Source organism: Neophocaena asiaeorientalis, unplaced genomic scaffold, assembly GCF_003031525.2.
Source record: "Neophocaena asiaeorientalis asiaeorientalis breed wild unplaced genomic scaffold, Neophocaena_asiaeorientalis_V1.1 scaffold85, whole genome shotgun sequence".
In the NCBI taxonomy this organism is placed as follows: Eukaryota; Metazoa; Chordata; class Mammalia; order Artiodactyla; family Phocoenidae; genus Neophocaena; species Neophocaena asiaeorientalis.
This window is the reverse complement of record NW_020174301.1, coordinates 5,083,165-5,102,503: the sequence shown is the minus strand read 5'-3', so window position 1 is coordinate 5,102,503 and position 19,339 is coordinate 5,083,165. Positions and strand designations below refer to the sequence as shown.

The 19,339-nt window shown below is 45.6% G+C and overlaps 1 protein-coding gene across 4 annotated transcripts in view; it reads left to right on the top strand.

Moving 5' to 3' along the window:
* Positions 1-19,339, top strand: part of ABLIM1 (actin binding LIM protein 1) — a 311,835-nt gene that overhangs the window by 213,710 nt on the left and 78,786 nt on the right. For 3 of the 4 annotated variants that reach the window (XM_024755953.1, XM_024755952.1, XM_024755955.1), the window contains exon 6: positions 891-984. In XM_024755953.1, the coding sequence (XP_024611721.1) occupies positions 891-984 (94 nt within the window). Of the gene's footprint in view, positions 1-890; positions 985-15,537; positions 15,762-19,339 lie in introns of those variants that run through there. The other variant, XM_024755954.1, reaches the window with a different exon arrangement.

Below are 19,339 nucleotides of genomic sequence, written 5' to 3'. Positions count from 1 at the left end.
AAAAAAAAAAAAAAAAAAAGTTAAGGAGGGAAGAATGAGCATGGAGCGGGGGGAGGGTCCTCTGGCAGAGAGGGAAAATTCTCCCCCATCCACTTTAAAAAATGGTCTCCAACCAGCACCTATTCAAAAAAATTTTAATGAATTTAACTCCTGAATATAGTGAAACAAACAGAAGAAGTAGCTTAGGCCCCACCCCCTAGAAATCCAATTCTGCAGGTCTGGGGTGAAGCAAACACCAGTATCAGAAAGGGAGAAACTGCACAGGTGATTCTGATGCACAGCCAAAGTAAGAAGAGAGAAATGTTCGGCCTTCAACACTGACGGCTGTGCAACGCTAGGTGACTGGGCTGTCTGAAGTGGCACGTTTTAACTCTTCCATATGATGGCACACATAGAACACGGTATTCTTCACTGTGTCCTGAGGGAAATGAAGGAGGTTGCAGGAGGCTGAATGAGAGGCCCTGGACCCCTAGGGCCCCTGAGGGCTAAGGGGATGGCGTCTCCATGCTGTTGGGACGCATATGAGTCAGTGAGCTGGTGGGGGTTGAGGAAGAGGGACCCTGGGACCACAGCTGAAGCCCATCTGGCCTGGTGCTGCAAGAGAGAGAGACTCCAGGTTTTTGCTAGTTAGGTCTGAGGCAGTCCAGGAATCAGCAGCCATAACCATTTGTCTGTTATTTCCACGCGGCTTGGAGAACCTCAGCGTTCTCTCTGGATCATTTGGTTTTGTGGGCTTTGACCCTGTCTGACCAGGTCTCCAGACATGTGAGTGCTGGGTGGGAGAGAAACAGCTTCTGCTACCGTTCTGTGCAGGAGGGCGGAGAGAAATGGGGTCTGGGTGTCTTTCCTGCCCTCGGCCTTCTCGGGAGCTGACGCTCTCTGTCCTGCAGGGATGGCGCTCCGTATTGCGAAAAGGACTACCAGGGTCTCTTCGGGGTGAAATGTGAAGCCTGCCACCAGTTTATCACTGGCAAGGTCCTGGAGGTAAGTGACAGATGGGCTTCCCTCGAAGCTACCGTCATCTTCCGCAAGGCCCTGGAAAATACACGGGGTTCTCTTTTTCCATTTTTTTCCATCTTTTTCTCACATGTGGAGGAAAGAGTAGTTGTAGATGACGAGTCGCTTAGAGAACTACTGTGCGGTACTGTCTTCTCAGGCAGTGCGTACTGAGTGCTCGTGTGGAAATTGGAAGGATGGGGAATTTGAGGGAGAAAAAGAATGAAAAAGAGTCTGTTAGGAATTATGTAGTAGGAAAGGTTATATTAAACTGTTCTTTTGTTTAGAAGTTAGAAAAGAGGAAATGAAGAATGTGCTAGAGCCATAAGTGTGGGTTGTACACCTGTGCGTATGTGTGCCCACATGTCCGTGTGTGCATGTACACATGTGCGCTCTTGTGTGTATACGTGGGAGTGTACAGACTCACGGAGCAGAGGCTCCAAATTGAAGCTAAGAGAAGAAAGAGTCATTAGAGGTGAGGGCGTAGACTTCCCCACCCTTAGAAAACCACATCCTGTGTGACCCAGAACGCCCTGTGGTCCAGGCTGAGCCGAAGCCTGTCAAGTTCAGGTGTGACTGCCTCGCACCAGGGAGCTTGGTTCCTGCTTTCTCAGCAGCGGCCCCACCAGCTTCTGCCTCTGGGCTGAGCTGAGCTCCTCCTGGGCCGGGGCCACCTGTGGACATGAGGTCAGAGGTCAGAGAGTCACTGCCTGGCTTCTCATAGGCCTGTGGGGTGTTAACACACTCCCATGGAAAAAGCAGAGATTGCCTCACACCCGTCCTGCGTCTCAGGGCGGAGAATGTGCACTGAGCACTGAGTCAGGACGCCTGGTGGAGTCCTTGAAAGGTAGCTGAACAACTTGTCACATGGCTTCAGCAGACACCAGGGCACTGAATCCACTTCACCTCATTCAAACTTCCCAACAGGCTATGTTTCAGGGACCCAGGACTGAATCCGAGAGTCCTCCGGGGTGTCACTGGGCAGCTTCTGTGGGATTTCACCAAGTTCGGGGTAGCCTTCCTAATCCCACAGCAAGCTCTGCAATGCCTTCCTGTCCGTGAAGTGCAGAGGGGGGCTGATGTTGGCTCTGTGCTGAGACCTAGTCCAGCTAATTGGATTTGGGAGATAAGGAAGTGCGTGTTGTCTAAGCGGTTGCCTCTGACTCAGGGGAAGGGTGTTTCAGGAAGAAGGAACAGTGGTTGCCTCTGACTCAGGGGAAGGGTGTTTCAGGAAGAAGGAACAGCAATGGCAGAGGCTCAGAGGCAAGCATAAGCACAGCACACCCAAGAAACAAAGTCATTTGGGCAGGAGCACGGCTGAGAGAGATGATGCTGGAGGAATGGGAGGGGCCCGAGCATGAGGACCTCAAAAGCCATTCAGGAGTTTGGCTTTACCCTAAGAGTGGTACAAAGCGTTGAAGTGATTGTGGCTAGAGTGTCACGTGGCTGGATCAGACTGTTGTGTGAAGAATAGGTGGGTGTCCTCAAATGCATGCGTGTGCCCCCATGTTCACGGCAGCTCTGCTCCCACCAGGCAGAAGGGAAAACAGCCCACGAGTCCATGGATGGACGGATAAACACAATGTAGTATATATAGACAATGGAATCTCGTTCAGCCTTTCAAAGGAAGGCGTTCTGACACAGGCTACAACATGCATGAACCTTGAAAACATTATGCCAAGTGGTAGAAGCCAGTCATGGACGACCACACACACTGTTCGCTTCCGTTTGGATGAAATATCCAGAGGAGATCGATCCATAGGGAGAGGAAGCAAACTGGTGGTTGCCCGGAGTTGGGGGCAGGCACGGGGGATGGGGAGTGTCTGCTTATTGGTACCCCCTCGGGGCGATGAAAATGTTTTGGAACTAGATAGAGATGGTGGTTGCGCAACCTTGTGAATGTCCTAAACATCGCGAATTGTTCCCTTTAAAATGGTTAATTTTATGTTATGTGAATTTCACCTCAATTTTAAAAAGAAATGGTGGAGGGCTTCCCTGGTGGCGCAATGGTTGGGAGTCCGCCTGCCGATGCAGGGGACGCGGGTTTGTGCCCCGGTCCAGGAAGATCCCACATGCCACGGAGCGGCTGGGCCCGTGAGCCATGGCCGCTGAGCCTGCGCGTCCAGAGCCTGTGCTCCGCAACGGGAGAGGCCACAACAGTGAGAGGCCCGCGTACCGCAAAAAAAAAAAAAAAAAAAAGAAAAAGAAATGGTGGACACAGGGAGGCCAGTTTGGAGAGCTTTGGACACCAAACAGTGGTGGCACTAGCTGGAGTGACACCTGAGAAGTAGATGCCCACCACCACACACACACAGCTGGGGGGCGAGGAGGAGTTTTCATGGCCTTTCCAGTAAGGCTTTTGTTGGCAGCCCAAGGATACTTCAAGGCTGGGTTTGGGGCCCAGGGTGATGCACATCCCTAGGAAAGCTATTGGAGAAGATGCATGTGACCCATCCAGGGGGTAGCTTAAAGTCCAGCCGTCTCATCCCAAGACACAAAGTACAGTAGTCCTCGCCTGTCCTCTGAATATGCCCCTTGTCCCTCCACAGAGCGAGGAGCCCTGAGTGGGGCCTTACAGCATTTCCTTGGCTTCCCAAGTTTGATCTGCCGCACAGGTCTGAAATAAACCTGTAGAGTTGGGAGCAATTAGGAAATTTCATCTTAAAACAAGATGGAATGTAGACTTACTGTGACGAACCATGTGTAAAAATACCGAATCACTATGTTGTACTCCTGAAACTAACAGAATATTGTATGTCGATTCTAATTCAATAATAAACAAATAACTGAAACACCAGAACTTATTTCCAAGATGTTTAGCTATAGCAAGAGAGGCGGGAAGACAGTGAACGCAGCCCCCAGCTTGAGCACCACATTTGTAGACAGCGTGGATGGAAGCAGCTGTCTCCTCAGGCCAAATGTGGGACTGTGACCCCCCAAAAGAGTTGGGGAGGCAGAAGGGCTGGTGAGGGGTGTTGATTATCTTCAGATTTAGTTCAACAGCTGTAGGAAGGAATCTCTACAGTAGAACTAGATGCAGAAGCATGCAGTTTTGAAGACACATCTGCTGACTCTGGTTTCTCCCTGGAGACCCGAGTATTGCAGTGTTTGCAGGGGCTGCGAGGGCCCCTCACCCAACTGGCTTCAGGCCTCCGTGAGGGCCATTGATGAGGACGAAGCCTGGGATGCTTTCCACACGGACCCGCAGAGGTGGGGCTTCTGGGAGCAGGTTGCAGTGGGGTTCCGGGCAGATTCAAGACCCACCCAGTGGGTGTGCCACCCCCTCAGATGGGTGTGTGATCTAGAAAAATGTCCTGTACAGTGAGCAGCTGACGTGTGACAGCTCGTGAGTCAACCTGGCTGGGTTCCCAGCACAAAGCTCTGCCCTCTTCCCTCTGCCTTTTATTCTCTGACCCACTGTAGGTAAAGCGTGATGATTCTGGATTTGTAAATACTGTAATCCTTGCTTTTTGGGGTTTGGTTGTTTTTTTTCTGTTTTTAAAATTATGGTAAAATCCACATAACATAAAATGTACCGTCTTTTTTTTTTTTAAACATCTTTATTGGAGTATAATTGCTTTACAATGGTGTGTTAGTTTCTGCTTTATAACAAAGTGAATCAGCTATACATATACATATGTTCCCATATATCTTCCCTCTTGCGTCTCCCTCCCTCCCACTCTCCCTATCCCACCCCTCCAGGCTGTCACAAAGCCCTGAGCTAATATCCCTGTGCCTTGCGGCTGCTTCCCCCTAGCTATCTACCTTACTACGTTTGTTAGTGTGTATATGTCCATGACTCTCTCTCGCCCTGTCAAAACTCACCCTTCCCCCTCCCCATATCCTCAAGTCCGTTCTCCAGTAGGTCTGCGTCTTTATTCCTGTCTTACCCCTAGGTTCTTCATGACACTTTTTCCCCTTAAATTCCATATATATGTGTTAGCATATGGTATTTGTCTTTTTCTTTCTGACTTACTTCACTCTGTATGACAGACTCTAGGTCTATCCATCTCATTACAAATAGCTCAATTTCATTTCTTTTTAAGGCTGAGTAATATTCCATTGTGTATATGTGCCACATCTTCTTTATCCATTCATCCGATGATGGGCGCTTAGGTTGTTTCCATCTCCGGGCTATTGTAAATAGAGCTGCAATGAACATTTTGGTACATGACTCTTTTTGAATTTTGGTTTTCTCAGGGTATATGCCCAGTAGTGGGATTGCTGGGTCATATGGTAGTTCTATTTGTAGTTTTTTAAGGAACCTCCATACTGTTCTCCATAGTGGCTGAACCAATTCACATTCCCACCAGCAGTGCAAGAGTGTTCCCTAAAATGTACCATCTTAGCCATTTTTAAGTGTATAGTTCAGAGCATCACATAGATTGCGAACGTTGTGCAGCCATCACCACCATCCATCTCCATAGCACTTTATGACTTTGAAATCTGTTCTTATTAAACAGTAACTCCCCATTCCCCTCTCCCCACAGTCCTTGGCGGTGACCACTCTACTTTCTGTCTCTATGAATTTGACTACTCTGAGTATCTCATATAGGTGGAATCATACAGTATTTGTGTTTTCCACTGATGGGCTTATTTCACTTAGTATAATGTCCTCGAGGTTCATGTATGTTGCAGCATGTGACAGTATTTCCTTCCTTTTTCAGGCTGAATAATATTCCATTGTATGGATGTACCACAGTTTGCCTATCCATTCTGTGATCTTTGATTTTTTTTTGGTTATGTTTCTTATTGATTTTATCCATAGAGATTATAAATGTATTATTAGTTCCCTGTGTCTTTTGTAACAGTGGTGGCTTAAAACCGCAGAAAATTATTGTCTCACAGTTCTGGAGGCCAGAAGTCCCAAACTGAGGTGCTGGCAGGGGCTGTGCTCCCTCCAAAGGCTAGGGGAGGATCCTTCCCTGCCTCTCCCAGCTCCTAGTGGCTGTGGCTACATAACCCTCATCCCTGTCTCCATCTCCACAGAGCCTTCCCCTCTGTGTCCTCTCCTCTTTGTGTCAAACCTCCCTCTGCCTTTCTTTTAGAAGGTCACTTGTCATTGGATTTGAGGTCTCCCTGGATCATTCAGGATGATTCTCCCCTCTCAAGATCCTTAGCTTAATTACATCTGTAAAGACTCTTTTTCCAAACATTCACAGGTTCCAGAGATTTGATGTGGATATATCTTTGGGGGGGCCACCAGTCCAGTAAACCTGGGAAATTACGCAAGTATCATCCTGGTGAAGGCCGGAGCTCTGGTGTGGTTTTAATTGAACCCTTGCTAAGCATCGGAGGTGTCCTAAGCCCACTTCTCTGGGTGTGGTTTTACCTGAGATACCACCAGACACTGGAGGGAGCTTTGAGAAGGAGAAGGGTCCTGGACAATGATCCAGAAGCTCCAGGCTCAGCTATGTCACTGATTCCTGAGTAATTTTGGAGAGATCATTTAGCCTCTTTGAGACTATCTTCATTTCACAGGTAAAAAGGAGTGGCATGTAACCTCTGAAACTCTACCCTGTTCTAAACTTCTCTCTCCATTATTCCTTAATATCATAAACTCTACCCATTACATTGGCTTGAGGGAGTAGGGAGGAGACCTTCATGTGTCTTAATCAAAAGGGCTCCAGGTGACAGGAAATCAGGGATTTACTCTTGGATCTGGAACTCACAGCTTGTGACCTTGGGCAACTCACTCAATTTCTTTGAGCCTCAGTTTTTTCTTTAAATACAAGCATTAAAAATATATATGTAAATCCAAGACTTGGACCACTTGACTCCTAAAGTTACTTTGGTTCTAAGGATCTGAGTTCTGTAATTCTCATGTCTTAGACCTAAGGGGTCAGGGCCAGCAGTTCTTTTTTTTCTGGAGAGATTTTCTGGAAACTGGCCTATAACACTCAGCATATGGCATACACTTGGATTGTAGTTTTGTCATTAGCTTGCTTTCAGTTTTTTGGGGTTTTTTTTGCGGTACGCGGGCCTCTCACTGTTGCGGCCTCTCCCGTTGCGGAGCACAGGCTCCGGATGCGCAGGCCCAGCAGCCATGGCTCACGGGCCCAGCCGCTCCGCGGCATGTGGGATCTTCCCGGACCAGGGCACGAACCCGTGTCCCCTGCATTGGCAGGCAGACTCTCAACCACTGCGCCATCAGGGAAGACCCAGTTTTGTTTTTGAGAGACATCTTGCTATAAGTGGCACATATTTTAGAGCTTATGCTAATTAACCTAGAAATTCAGGAGCGTTCTGAAGATGTTTACAACCTCCCTCCTAACTAAGAAGTCCAGAAGCAGAGTCGTGTGAGACACTGGAGTTTGCCAGTAGCCGTCTATCTCCATCTCCACCTCTAAACTCTTCTTGGAAGCAGCCTTCCTGCTCCTGGTACTTACTTCCCTTCCCTCCCCCTACCCTGCTCCCTTCTGCTTTAGCAGCTTAGTGGTAACAGGACATGACGTGAGACTTCAGACTTAGGTCACAGATGTCAGTACATGTTGGGGACATCCCTTTGGTATGAATTTCCTTCCATCTTTGGTGGATGGTCCCAGGAGATCTCTGACTCCAACAAACTTCCTTTCCTGGGTTCAGGTTGTTACCTTCCAACTTTCCCAAGAAAGAAAGCAACAATAAAATAGTTGCAAAATGAATGCAGTACAGAAAAAAAAAAAAAAAAAGCCAATGTCAAACTAGACACAGAAGTCTGGAGGGTAAAGGAAAAGGGCCCGTCCCATGTCAGCCCCCTTCCCTGTCCTGGGCTGTTCCATCTGCAGACCGAGGCTGGACTTGACTTCTCTTAGTCTGTTCTCTTGCACAACTCCCTTCCCCCAGGGAGCTCAATGTTCACCAAGCACTCCCGGATTCCTTCAAGACCAGGGCTCTCTACCAAACGGTAAAATAGAGAGCTAGTGGGAAGCAGCCACATAGCACAGGGAGATCAGCTCGGTGCCTTGTGACCACCTAGAGGGATAGGACAGGGAGGGTGGGAGGGAGGGAGATGCAAGAGGGAAGAGATGTGGGAACATATGTATATGTATAACTGATTCACTTTGTTATAAAGCAGAAACTAACACACCATTGTAAAGCAATTATACTCCAATAAAGATGTAAAAAAAATAATAACATGAGTATAAAAGTTGAAGAAACAAACAAACAAAAAATACCAGGGCTCTTAGGGTTGGCTGGCTCTGCAGACAGTGCCGCCCTCAGCAGGCACCTGGCCGGCTGTGTGCCCAGCCTCCTGTGTGCTCTGGCCCCAGAGACAAAGGCCCGTGGTGTGTCTGCATTCCTCCCAGCGGAGGGCGGGGCTCCTAGTCTTTCCCTGGCCTTCCTCAGGTCGCCACACCCAGGAAATCAATCCTCCTGTCTTTCCAGAAGGGCTGGTAGCCCATGTCTTTCTGTGGTGGGGTGTTTACTGTGCCACCTGTGCTCTCCTGGGAAGAATGTATGACAGGGTCTGTTATAATTTGAATGCCTCGCGATGTAAGAGAGAGACCCTCAAATGTGGCCCAGGGCCAGTCCTCCAGCCTCCTTAGTGCCATTCCATTCATTACCTATGGCAACACTGTCCTGTCTTTATCTATGAACTTGGAAGCCTTGGATGAAAAGACAGGACTTAGACTGGCTTTAGACCCCTCCTGCTCTACCCCTGCAGTGTAGGAAATGGAATCACAGCATGAGTCAGCAAATCCCTTCCCTTGATTCTCCGAGGGATTAAAACCATTGGCTTTGTTTTGTTTTACCTTGTTTTGTTTTTACTTTTTGATTACAACTCCTTTTTCATAAAGCCCAAGGACAAATGTTTATGATGTTCCTGCGAAACTAATTCATGTTATAAATTGGAGGCCCTTGTCCCCTTCCTTCTTTTGCTGTAGGGATTTTAAGCATGTTCTGCTATAACAGCCACAAGCAATGAGTAGATCTTGTTCTGGGCTAAACTGTTACCTAGTGAGAGGGAACATAGGCTGTCCCAGGGCACTTGCATGGCAGATAATCTTTCTGTCACCATTGAAGATGTAATTTGCAAAGACAGACTGAATGGTGAAGTCCCCCCTTTCTTGTTCTGTGTATGTCATATAAATGCAAGCAAGACTAATAAGCTGTGTTCGTGCAGAAAAATAATTTCATTCTTCTCATTCTCACTGCACTCCCAGGAATTCATGCCTCCTTCCACTTAACTGTGGACCCAAATATATTTGAGGATGAGGGAAAGGAGAAGAATCAAGTAATATTTGTAGTCTTGGTTGAGATGGTCTCTGCCCCAGTGGACAGTGAACCACCAAAATAGCCTGCTTTTGTATGATATATTTAACATTTACAAATGATCTCATGAATATTTGATCCTCACAACAGGCCTGTAAAGTGATGAAAGCAGTTACTACTGACCTCCATCTACAGATGAGGCTGCTGAGCGCCAGAGACCTGGGGGCTGATTGGTAACAGAACCCAATTAGAAGCCAGGTCTCTCAGTTCTCAGAAGATAGGAACACACACGTACACACATGCTGCTTCGTGATCTATCCGGCAATAATCATTGCAGAAAACAAGTAATTAATTTGCCTCCGAAAATAACTTACAGAACCAAAATTTACCATTCCTGGTGAAATGGGGAAAGTCCCTCATTAGTGGCCCTGTTATATCTATTTTCAGTACAGTAAACATTTGCTGCTTGTTTGGTTTCCTTTTTACCCATGTAAAATGTCACCGAAGGTCAGGGACCCTGCTCCTAGAGTCTACTGTATTTCCACACCGTCATGCCTCATTCTCCCTTGTCTCCTTTACTCAGCTGGAGGCTCCACGGGGGCACCTGGCATGGCCCGTGGAGAATACTGTTGATGGATGGTGCCTTCTCAAGTGAGGGAGCATGCTTTCTTCACCGAGCTCTGGTCTAGGACTCCCCAAAGCTCAATGGAGAGTCAAGAAGAGCCTGGGAGGCAGTTCCAATATAGGGACACCGGTCACCTTTCCTCATTTAAAATACAGCTTAACGAGAAACTGCAAAAATGGCCTCATCTTAAATATGAGTTAAGCGAGATGTGCGCTATCCATACAATGGAATATTATTCAGCAGTAAAAAGGAGTAAGTCCCTGATACCTGCTACAGCATGGATGAACCTTGAATATATTATGCTAAGTGAAAGAAGCTAGTCACAAAAGACCACCTATTATATGATTCCTACAATAGGCAAATCTGTAGAGACAGAAAGTCTATTGGTGTTTTCCAGTGTCTGTGGGGGTGAGGGAAATGACTGTTAATGGGTATGGAGTTTCTTTTGGGGGTGATGAAATGTTCTTGAATTAGATAGTGGTGATGGTTGCACAAGTCTGTGAATATACTAAAAACTACTGAACGGTACCCTTTTTTTAGAAGGGTGAATTTTATGGCATGTGGATTATATCTCAGTGGTGTTGGTTGCAACGTCTTATTTGCAAAGAATAACTTAGTGCTAATATTTGTCCCCTCCGTCATGAATAGATCAGGAATTGGCCCAGTAGAGCATAAGAAGCACATTGACATGATAAATGATTGGAGGAAAATCTATCTGATTCACCCAAAATTATCCACTTTGTCCTACATTAATGATAAGAGGAAATGTGTTGCCAGGGTAGCAGAAGACTGTTCACAGGCAGTAAAGATTCGATATTTATTTTTAAAAAGCACCCATTTCTGCCAGCACGAACCGGAAGGGCTTTCTTCTCTGGAAATGACATTCTGAAAAGACTTTGTATTTTAAGTTAAAAAAGATGTTTTGTTTTTCAGTGTTATTCTACTTCAGAGAGCTTAGCTTCTTGCTGGTACAATGTGGCAGTGGGGTGACACTGAACCAAGTGGGGTAATGTGACTCTTCCAGAGAAATTAGCAAGAAGTACTGAGCATGTGTGCTTATGGCCCAGCGCTGGGGGCCACAGAAGAAGGTGTGAGATTTAGGACTTCTTCTCAGATAGATGAGGCGTGCATTTCTAAAAGTAATAGGGTGTCCGAGTCCAAAATTACACCCCCTGTAGCGTCCCAGGGACGCCCAGAGCTCATGAGTACCCAAAGCTGTTGCAGCGTCTTCAGTCTGAGGGTGATTCTCAGTGATGGTATTGAACTTTGGAAGTAGCTAGGACCCAACAGCCGAGAGGCCGCCTGCGAAGACACGTGACCAACAAGTACAGTGAAGGGATGGGTCTCTGGTCTGGCCACTGTTCTGAGCACAGAAGTGATGGCCCCTCAGAGTTGTCCTTTCTCCTCTCCAGGACCCAACACTATGTGAGCCTCAGAAGGCTTATGTGTCTGCATTCTCATGGACCCAAAGCATCCATCCTTTCCCTTCCTCCTGTTCCCCACGTGCTCCCATCCCTGGCTCTGTTCATGTCTCCTTTACCACTATAACCCAGAAAGGGATGATTATACCCCTTCTTCTAAGGGATCGATTCCAAGGTGCCTCACCTGCGGTGCAGAGGTGACCTTCAGTGAATTTCAAGGTAATTGTCATGACCATTTCTTGGTGGAGCAGCAAAAGAGTTCAATCTTTGACAGTGTATCTCAGTACACAAAAGATAACTGGGGCCGCACAGTTGTGTGAGGGCCAAGTGAGATGCACACACAACAAATGCCCTGGGGTTGAAAAGAGATTCTTGTCAATTCTTAGAAGTCAGCTTTGGATCTTGAGGAATGGGTAGGTACAGGCAGGTGAGAGTGAGAAATTTGTCTCCATTTGCCCTTGTGACTGACGTCTTAGGTCACTTTTTTCCAACTTTGTTTCTTTGGTTTTCGTTTGACTGTTTGGTTTAATTGCGTGCTTATAATGTGCTGTTTTCCATTTCAAGTCATTCTTGTAAGTAGGTTGTAAACTTTAAAAATGAAGAAAAATATATTTTCCATTGCTGACTAGCATAATTTTAATTTAATTATGAGGTTAATTGGCTTTTGTGTGTTCACCTGGATCCATTTCTCCATCTGAAAGTTCATCCATATTAGAAAATGCCCGCCACCTTCTTGGATCGGCCCATCTGGTGGATGGTGAGAGAGGCAAAGGGCTCTGTACACCCAGATCCAGCCTTTCTCCTTAAATCTGGGCTGTACCTCCAGTGGGCATTAGGGCAGCCCTTTGGTCTCAAGAAATCTTCTCTGGTTTCTGGGTTCCTGATGGCTGAGACAAAAGGTGGTGTCTCGAGCTACCTCGGCTGTATTTTGGCCTTATGTTTTTGTCCACTTAGCCCCTTGTAGCAAGTGTGCAACTTGGGGGTAGACATTGAAATGTGGCACCATCCGCAGGTCACCAGGACAACTTCTATTCTGAGCACAACTTTCTCTAGGTGAGGATGTGAAATTTTCCACGAGGCCCAGGAGATGATGACTGCTCCAGGGGAGATGGGCGCATTTGGTCCCCTTGGCCTCAGGCAGCGATGTTGCCCTGCTACCTATCTTACTAGGAACCGGCTTCCTCCTCTTTTGTTTTCCACCTGAACGTGCTTGCTTCCTGCACCTCATGGCTTCCCACCTTGTGAGGGATGTAATGCCAATTCCAGCAGATGGACCTGCCTAGAGTTTGCCAGGAGGAGTGACGGTCAGGGCTGGTACTCGTCCAGCCCAGAGAAAATGAACTGCTTCAGTAATCCCTTTCCCTAAAGGACACTTTGGAGTGGCCTTGCAAATGAAAACTGTTTATAAACCATCTATTTTCATGGCCCTGCAGCAAAACTCAAAGCTGCAGGCAGGCATCTTGGAAACATAGACAGAATCAGGAATTTTGGAGCTTGAAGTGGCCTTAGGTAAGGCGGGAGAGGGAAGAGTGGTTAGTAGAAAGAACTGACACAGCAGACACACCAGGATTTGATTACAGTACCTACACTTAGAGCTGAGCAATGGGTAGCAAGTTGCTGAAACTCTCTGAGCCTCAGCCTCATTTGTAAAATATGGATAATCTTTACCGTTTAAAGGCTTAAATCGGATTATAAATGAGTCATCTGGGACAGGGCCTGACATACGATGCTTCAAGAATGTTTTTTCCATTTTCTTCCTTTATAAATGAAGAAAAAGATTTTGTAAAAGCCCAGTACATTGAATGAGCTCATAACTTCCTATCTGAATGAAGGAGTCAGGCTCACCCCCACCGATTTACTCTCTGATGTAGTTACATATGTGATTATTTCAGATGTACAAGTTAATAGTCATCAACACGTACAAAGCACGTTGATGCTTTCTTTTGAAATTTTCTTAAATCACTTAACTTTAGACATCCACATGCGCATAAGTTCAATCTATCATTGTTCCAGCAAGTATTTTCTTTTACAATACTTTTTACAAGGCATCTAGCAGCTGCTAAATAAAGATTTGTTGATGAATGATTGTTTTTCCCATTATGAATTTTTGTCATGGCCTTCACATACTCTTTGGGCATAAATTCCTTACCACCCTACTTACTAATTACTGGTTCCTTTCCCTCATGTGGGAAATAAATGCCCACGTGTCTTTCCTGTCTGTTAATGTCTGTTATCACATCCACCTGAGTGTGGTCTGTTAAGTATAAACTCCTGGAGGATTTGTGCTTTCTGTTTAATTGTTCTGTATAATGCCCAGCACATTTGCCTAGACGGGGCGTTCCTCAGTATCTAGGATGATGATGAAGAGGCCTCTTAGCTTCTACGGACTGTGAAAGCTCCAATATCAGCTCCTTGATATAGACTGAGTCCCTTTGGAACAGATGTTCACCACCTGCCCCTTTGATTAGTAACATCTTTATTTATATACCTTACTGTTCACCCTGGTTAACTGTGTGATTTAATAATCCTTAGTAAATTTACAGAGTTGTGCAACCATCATCACAGTCCAATTTTAGAACATTTCCATCACCTCAAACAGATCCCTAAGCCCATCCTTTGATTCTTTATTCTTCACTTTCTTTCCCATAATCACATGCACGTGAATGTAGAGAAGGCAGGTCGACAGGAAAGGCATCTCGTTATTGCTCACTAAGGGCTGCCCAACTAGGCAGGTTTCTTGAAACTCTTGGCTCTGTCTGGTGGTGATTTGGGGCTCTTTTCATTTGGAAATATGCTTGGCAAATTTAAAGATGAGCCATCCTCTTTCTCTCCATCCTAGAAGATATAGAGGTAATATAGAAATAAAATCTGAAGGAGGAGCTGATAACTCCAAATATGGGAGAGTAGAAGAGGATGATTAAGTCTGGGGGGCAGTGATCCCAGATCTTATGCTCCTGTACTTCTAGCCCTGTGCCTGGGAGCATGGTTGAATTTCCCTTTTTCCGGGACACTTTCACTCCTCTGACAAACAGTGGACTGCCTACTAATGTCCCAAACAAAAGGCAAAGTTCTAGGATCACCTGGATATCTCATTTAAAGTATAGATTACCAGACCCTCATCCAGAGATTCTAGGGGTCCAGGCTGGGGCCAGGAATCTGCATGTTAACATGCCACCCTGCTCTGGGTGATTCTGGTAGGGCCAGGGGGCTACAGATCACACTTAGAGAAACTGTCCCTCCAAGGGTGTGGTGAAAGCACATTCATGGGGGCTTTTGACTCCTTGGAAGGACAGTGCACTAGAAGTTTAGCTAACCCCCCGTAATTATTATAATGTGTAATCCAGTAGCTTCCTCTTCATTTTAGAGGCCGTGTTCTATTGCTAAAATCCTTACATTTCTTCAGCAATGTTTGGGATTGCTTCCAAGCCAACCTAGAGAGATTACACACACACACAAAGGTCTTTTTATGTATTAGCTGATCTTTACGAGCAAATAATCTCCATGAAAAATTTCCCTAAATCACATTAGTCTTGTTAAAAATGACAGGAGTCGTAACAATCTTGCCCTAGTTCTAAGGGAGGGCTACATAAAAGGGGCTGTGCTAGCACCACGGTAGAAGGTTTCTGGCTCCGTCTGTTCATAAATACGCAGAGCCTGTGGCTTTGCCTTCTGTGGCGGCTTCATCTGGCATTTCTGCAGGACAGTTTAGTGGACAGTCGGGTAAGGTGTGTAAATTGCCTGGAATGTAGGTAACTAGTAATTTTTTTACTGCAGTAAAAGGACACAATACAAAATGTACCAACAGTGTGAAACATGGAAGCTTCATAAGTGAAGTTTTGGGGGGATCCCATTTATCTCAATACAAACATTCTGAAATATGAAAATTCTGAACAACGAGTGGAAACCAGAATCCAGTTGCACTGTGTTTTATTACACCTACAGAAAGGATGCCATAAAGTGTGCCTCCAATGCAGGGACTTAGGAGAGGAGGCTCTTTGATCTCTGTGCTCAGTCGTGTACCTTTCCATCATCCCAAATCGAAGAAAGAAATTAAAAAGCATAAGACACTGGTTTCAATGCAAGCCTCTGCCCCCGGGGACAATCGCTGTCAGATTAATGGTGCAGACAAGCGTGGGTGAATGTGAAGAAATGGTACTTTCCCCACCTGCGGTTAAAAAAAAAAAAAAGAAAACATACCCCCCTCCTTTTTCAGAAACATGGACTGGCCCGTTAGTGGTTGCTGGTGTGTTTAACTAGTAAATGCAGTGGGGAGAGGGAGGGTGGGAACGCCTGCCCCAGTCTGTTCTTTTTTCCGGTGTGTGTCTCTGGAGAGACGTGCATTTCAATAGCCTTGCTTCAGAGAGGAGCCCGCTCGCGTCCCCCAGGCGGGCGGGGAGCCCCGGTCTGTCGGGCTGAGGTCTGGCGTTTACAAGCCTCTTTGCCGTGTTGTGAGTTTGAAGTCCAGAGTTCCCTGCTCAGCAAAACCAGGAACCGAAGCAGAAGAAAAGGAGCCCTGGGTTAAGGTAAAGCGACGTTGCTGGAGGTGTCCTTGGCTTTGCAGAGCAGACGTGAAATTCCCCGCTTCCTTGGCGACACTGGAGACCCCCAGGGTCCTCCAGATGTGGTATGCTGGATCCTGGCGACAGAAGCCACTTGCTTTGGCCTGAAGGACATTTTACTTAAACTTTTTGCTTTTCTTATGATACAAATGAACTGCGGAGGTTTTTTTCCCATGCATATAGTAGTAAAGAGCAGGAAAGGCAGGTTATTTGACTGAGAGTAATAGTTTATTGACCTTTTAAAGAGTGTGTTTTTTCAGACTGCTCCCCCAGGACTGAAAGGAGAGTATGGTTTCTAGACAGTTTTGTTTTGTTTTGTCTGTGGTTGTAAAGCTCCGCGGAATTTATGTTTGAGATGAAAGAACTTAACCCTGTTTGGGGGGTCTGGTGGTAAGAGGGGCGAGGGGAATTGACTCAATTGATCTGTTACTATAGATGTGAGGATTTTTCCTTTAAGAAGTTTCCCATGAATGAATATGGGGAAGCAAAACATTTGTGTATTATTCATATTGTCTTACAGCTACAGGTTGAAAGAGCCTGACTGTGCCCTCTCTTTACCATCTTTGGGCAGGAAGTGTAAGAAATCTAGAGATTCTTGCCTTTCTAATGCAAACAGGTTTTCTGAAAACCTAGTTATTAATCAAACCATGCTCCAAAGTTTATTTTTGAGAAAAAATTTTAAAGCATGCTGTGCTAGCACTGAAGAAGGAATGAGACAAGAAAAATCATCTCAACCATGAAAGAAATAGATTTATGATTTGGGAAAGGTTAAAAAAAAAAGAAAAGTGAGTCTAGCCTAAAAGTCAGCAGGTGTGTGGGGTTGCCATAACAGCTTCATCTATCCCTTAACTGGGACTGGGGATTTAAAAGAAAATTGAGCCTGTTTTCTCTGAGACAGTCTCAGGAGGTATGTTAAGAGGATGTGAAGTTATTTAGATTATCCAAACAGGTTCTGACAAGTAAGTGAAAATAACTAATTAAAATATTGTTGCCATTCTATAATGGATCAAAAGGCTTGTTGAGTCATGATGTACTTACAGAAAAGGTGAATTTGCCACAGCTCCTTGATATAAATTACTTCTGAGAAGGGTTTCTAAGACTAAATGTGAGGCCTGGCTCAGCCTCTTTGAAATAAGCTTTCAATGCACGTTTCGACCTCGTGTTTTCAAGTGTGTTCCTTCTGCATTTTCATGTGTCAGTGAGTTTAACCCCTGCATCTGTGGCTTATCCAACTGGGTCAGGGGCTATCATATAATGACAACAGAGGTCTGCAGGTTTTTCCCTCCAACTAAATAATAGCTAATTTTAAAGGACGGAAAAGTCCAAAATACTCAGCACTTACACCCCAAGTCTGTAGAGGGATGATCATGGTTTTGCCTCCTGTAGACCAGGTTTCTCAGCCTCAGCACGCCTGGCATTTTGGATGGGGTGATTCTTTGCTGTGGGGAACTGTCCTGTGTTTAGCAGCATCCCTGGTACCCACCCACTAGATGACAGTAGCAATTCCCTCCCCAACTCAACAACTAAAAATATCTCCAGCCATTGCCAAATGTTCCCTGCGGGGCAAAATCAGCCCCCAGTTGAGAACCACTCCTATTAAGTAACCACTTTTGAGACCTACTGGGAGGGCTGGGTCGGGGAGGCAAGACCCCAAGGGAGGGTGTTTATCAAAAGAGCAGGAACAGGACAAATATTTTGCCCTGAGCATTTGGGTCTTTGCTTTGTTTTCTTTTTGTTTGAAATCACATCCTGGGCTGGGTCGTGGAGCAGGGGTTAAGCACTCTTCTGCATATACATTCTTCTGCCCCTGGCCTCTCCCCTCCTGGTCCTTTGTGGGCCTTATTTGATGCAGTGCCTAATCAAACTTCTCTGAAAGGAATCCTATCTTAAGTGCATCCCAGAAATGCACTATTTTTTTTAAAAAAAAGCATCTTGTATTATAGCACGTTTTATAAGGTGTAAAAAATAGGTGTGCCTTGTGTGTAAATCTGGGCACACCTATTTGGTTTTTCTTCTGGAACCTGTAGCTAAGTGCTTTCATTTCTTTTTTCCTTTCCCCCTCTGCACCAGTAAGTCTCAGACTTTCTGATTGAGAGTTGGGTCTCATTCTGTCAATGAAATAAAATAGTCACAGCGTTTTTCCAATGCACAGATAACAAAAAAGTCAATGGCTGGAACTTTTTCCGTTTAAAAGTTTTCTTACACCTTTAGCATATGCTGCTGTGTGTTTGCTCTCAGAGGTTAACAGATTACAAAATGAAATCGTAACAAATTCTGGAACAAAACATTGGAAATAGCCAGTTTTGCTTAGTTCTACTTAACTTTTCTTGGTGGACCTATGTTCTAATTATAGCTTTAAATTTTCTAAGTATACATTCATAATCTTATTAAACAACGATCTGATATACAGACTATATGTATTACATGTTCTTGGCGTTTCTCCAAGAACATGATACGATGTGCTGAGCACCATGGTATGTTGCAAGGAGTGGCCACAGGCTGCTCTGGGGAGGGAACCCTCCTCAGGCCCAGCTCAGGTAGGAGTGGTGCCTGAAGTTGGCTGAGCATATCAGGAAACACCTCTACTTGTTGGAGTCATTCTTGGTGATGGGTTGGAATGGCCCATGGTGTTTTCTGTGATTCATTACAAAGCACATCTTCCGTTTACCTCTACTTGGAGGTACCTATGTATCCGACACCTTGTGCTCTCTTAGAAGCATTTCCTCATTTGAAAATCCACTCCCTCGTTTACTAGATCAAAGATCTATGAATGCAGAAAACATAAGTATTTTAGGTCCATTTTATCACCAGGATGTAGCACAGTGACTATGGATGCTGGCTGCTCAGTAGTTGATGAATAAACAAGTGGATGTCAGTGATTCCCATACAAAGACCACCCGGGAGCTTTGTCTGCAAGAAGTTCGCATGTCTACCACCTGTGTCCTGTCCACATAGTCTATTCTGTGTATTTTTTTCAAAAGGACAAATCCATTCCCCATCCAAGCAGCCTTTAATGTTTGAAAGACTACCAGGGAAATCTTTTAAGGATATAGGAATAGTGGTTCTGCGGGTTGTAAAATTTGGAGGGGAGAGCTTTATAAATTTTTCTTCCTGAGGTCCAGATATTAAACTTATGCTCTTATATTTAAAGCCCCACATGCTAAAGCTGCTTGTGGCTTCAGTGAGAAGAAGAGCATGCCAAGCCTAGGACTTGACCTAAAGGCAATGTGTTCCTATCCTCTTTGTTTTTAAGAAAATTATCCAGTCCAATGAACTTGTAGATCACAAATGAAAAAATATGCCTTATATATTCTTATGTATTAGAGTATGAAGTCTTCGAGAATTGGGAGTGTCTACTGGGAAGTCAGAACAGTGCTGCTTAAAAGAGCCTACATTTCGGGCTTCCCTGGTGGCGTGGTGGTTGAGAGTCCGCCTGCCGATGCAGGGGACACGGGTTCGTGCCCCGGTCCGGGAAGATCCCACATGCCGCGGAGCGGCTGGGCCTGTGAGCCATGGCCGCTGAGCCTGTGCGTCCGGAGCCT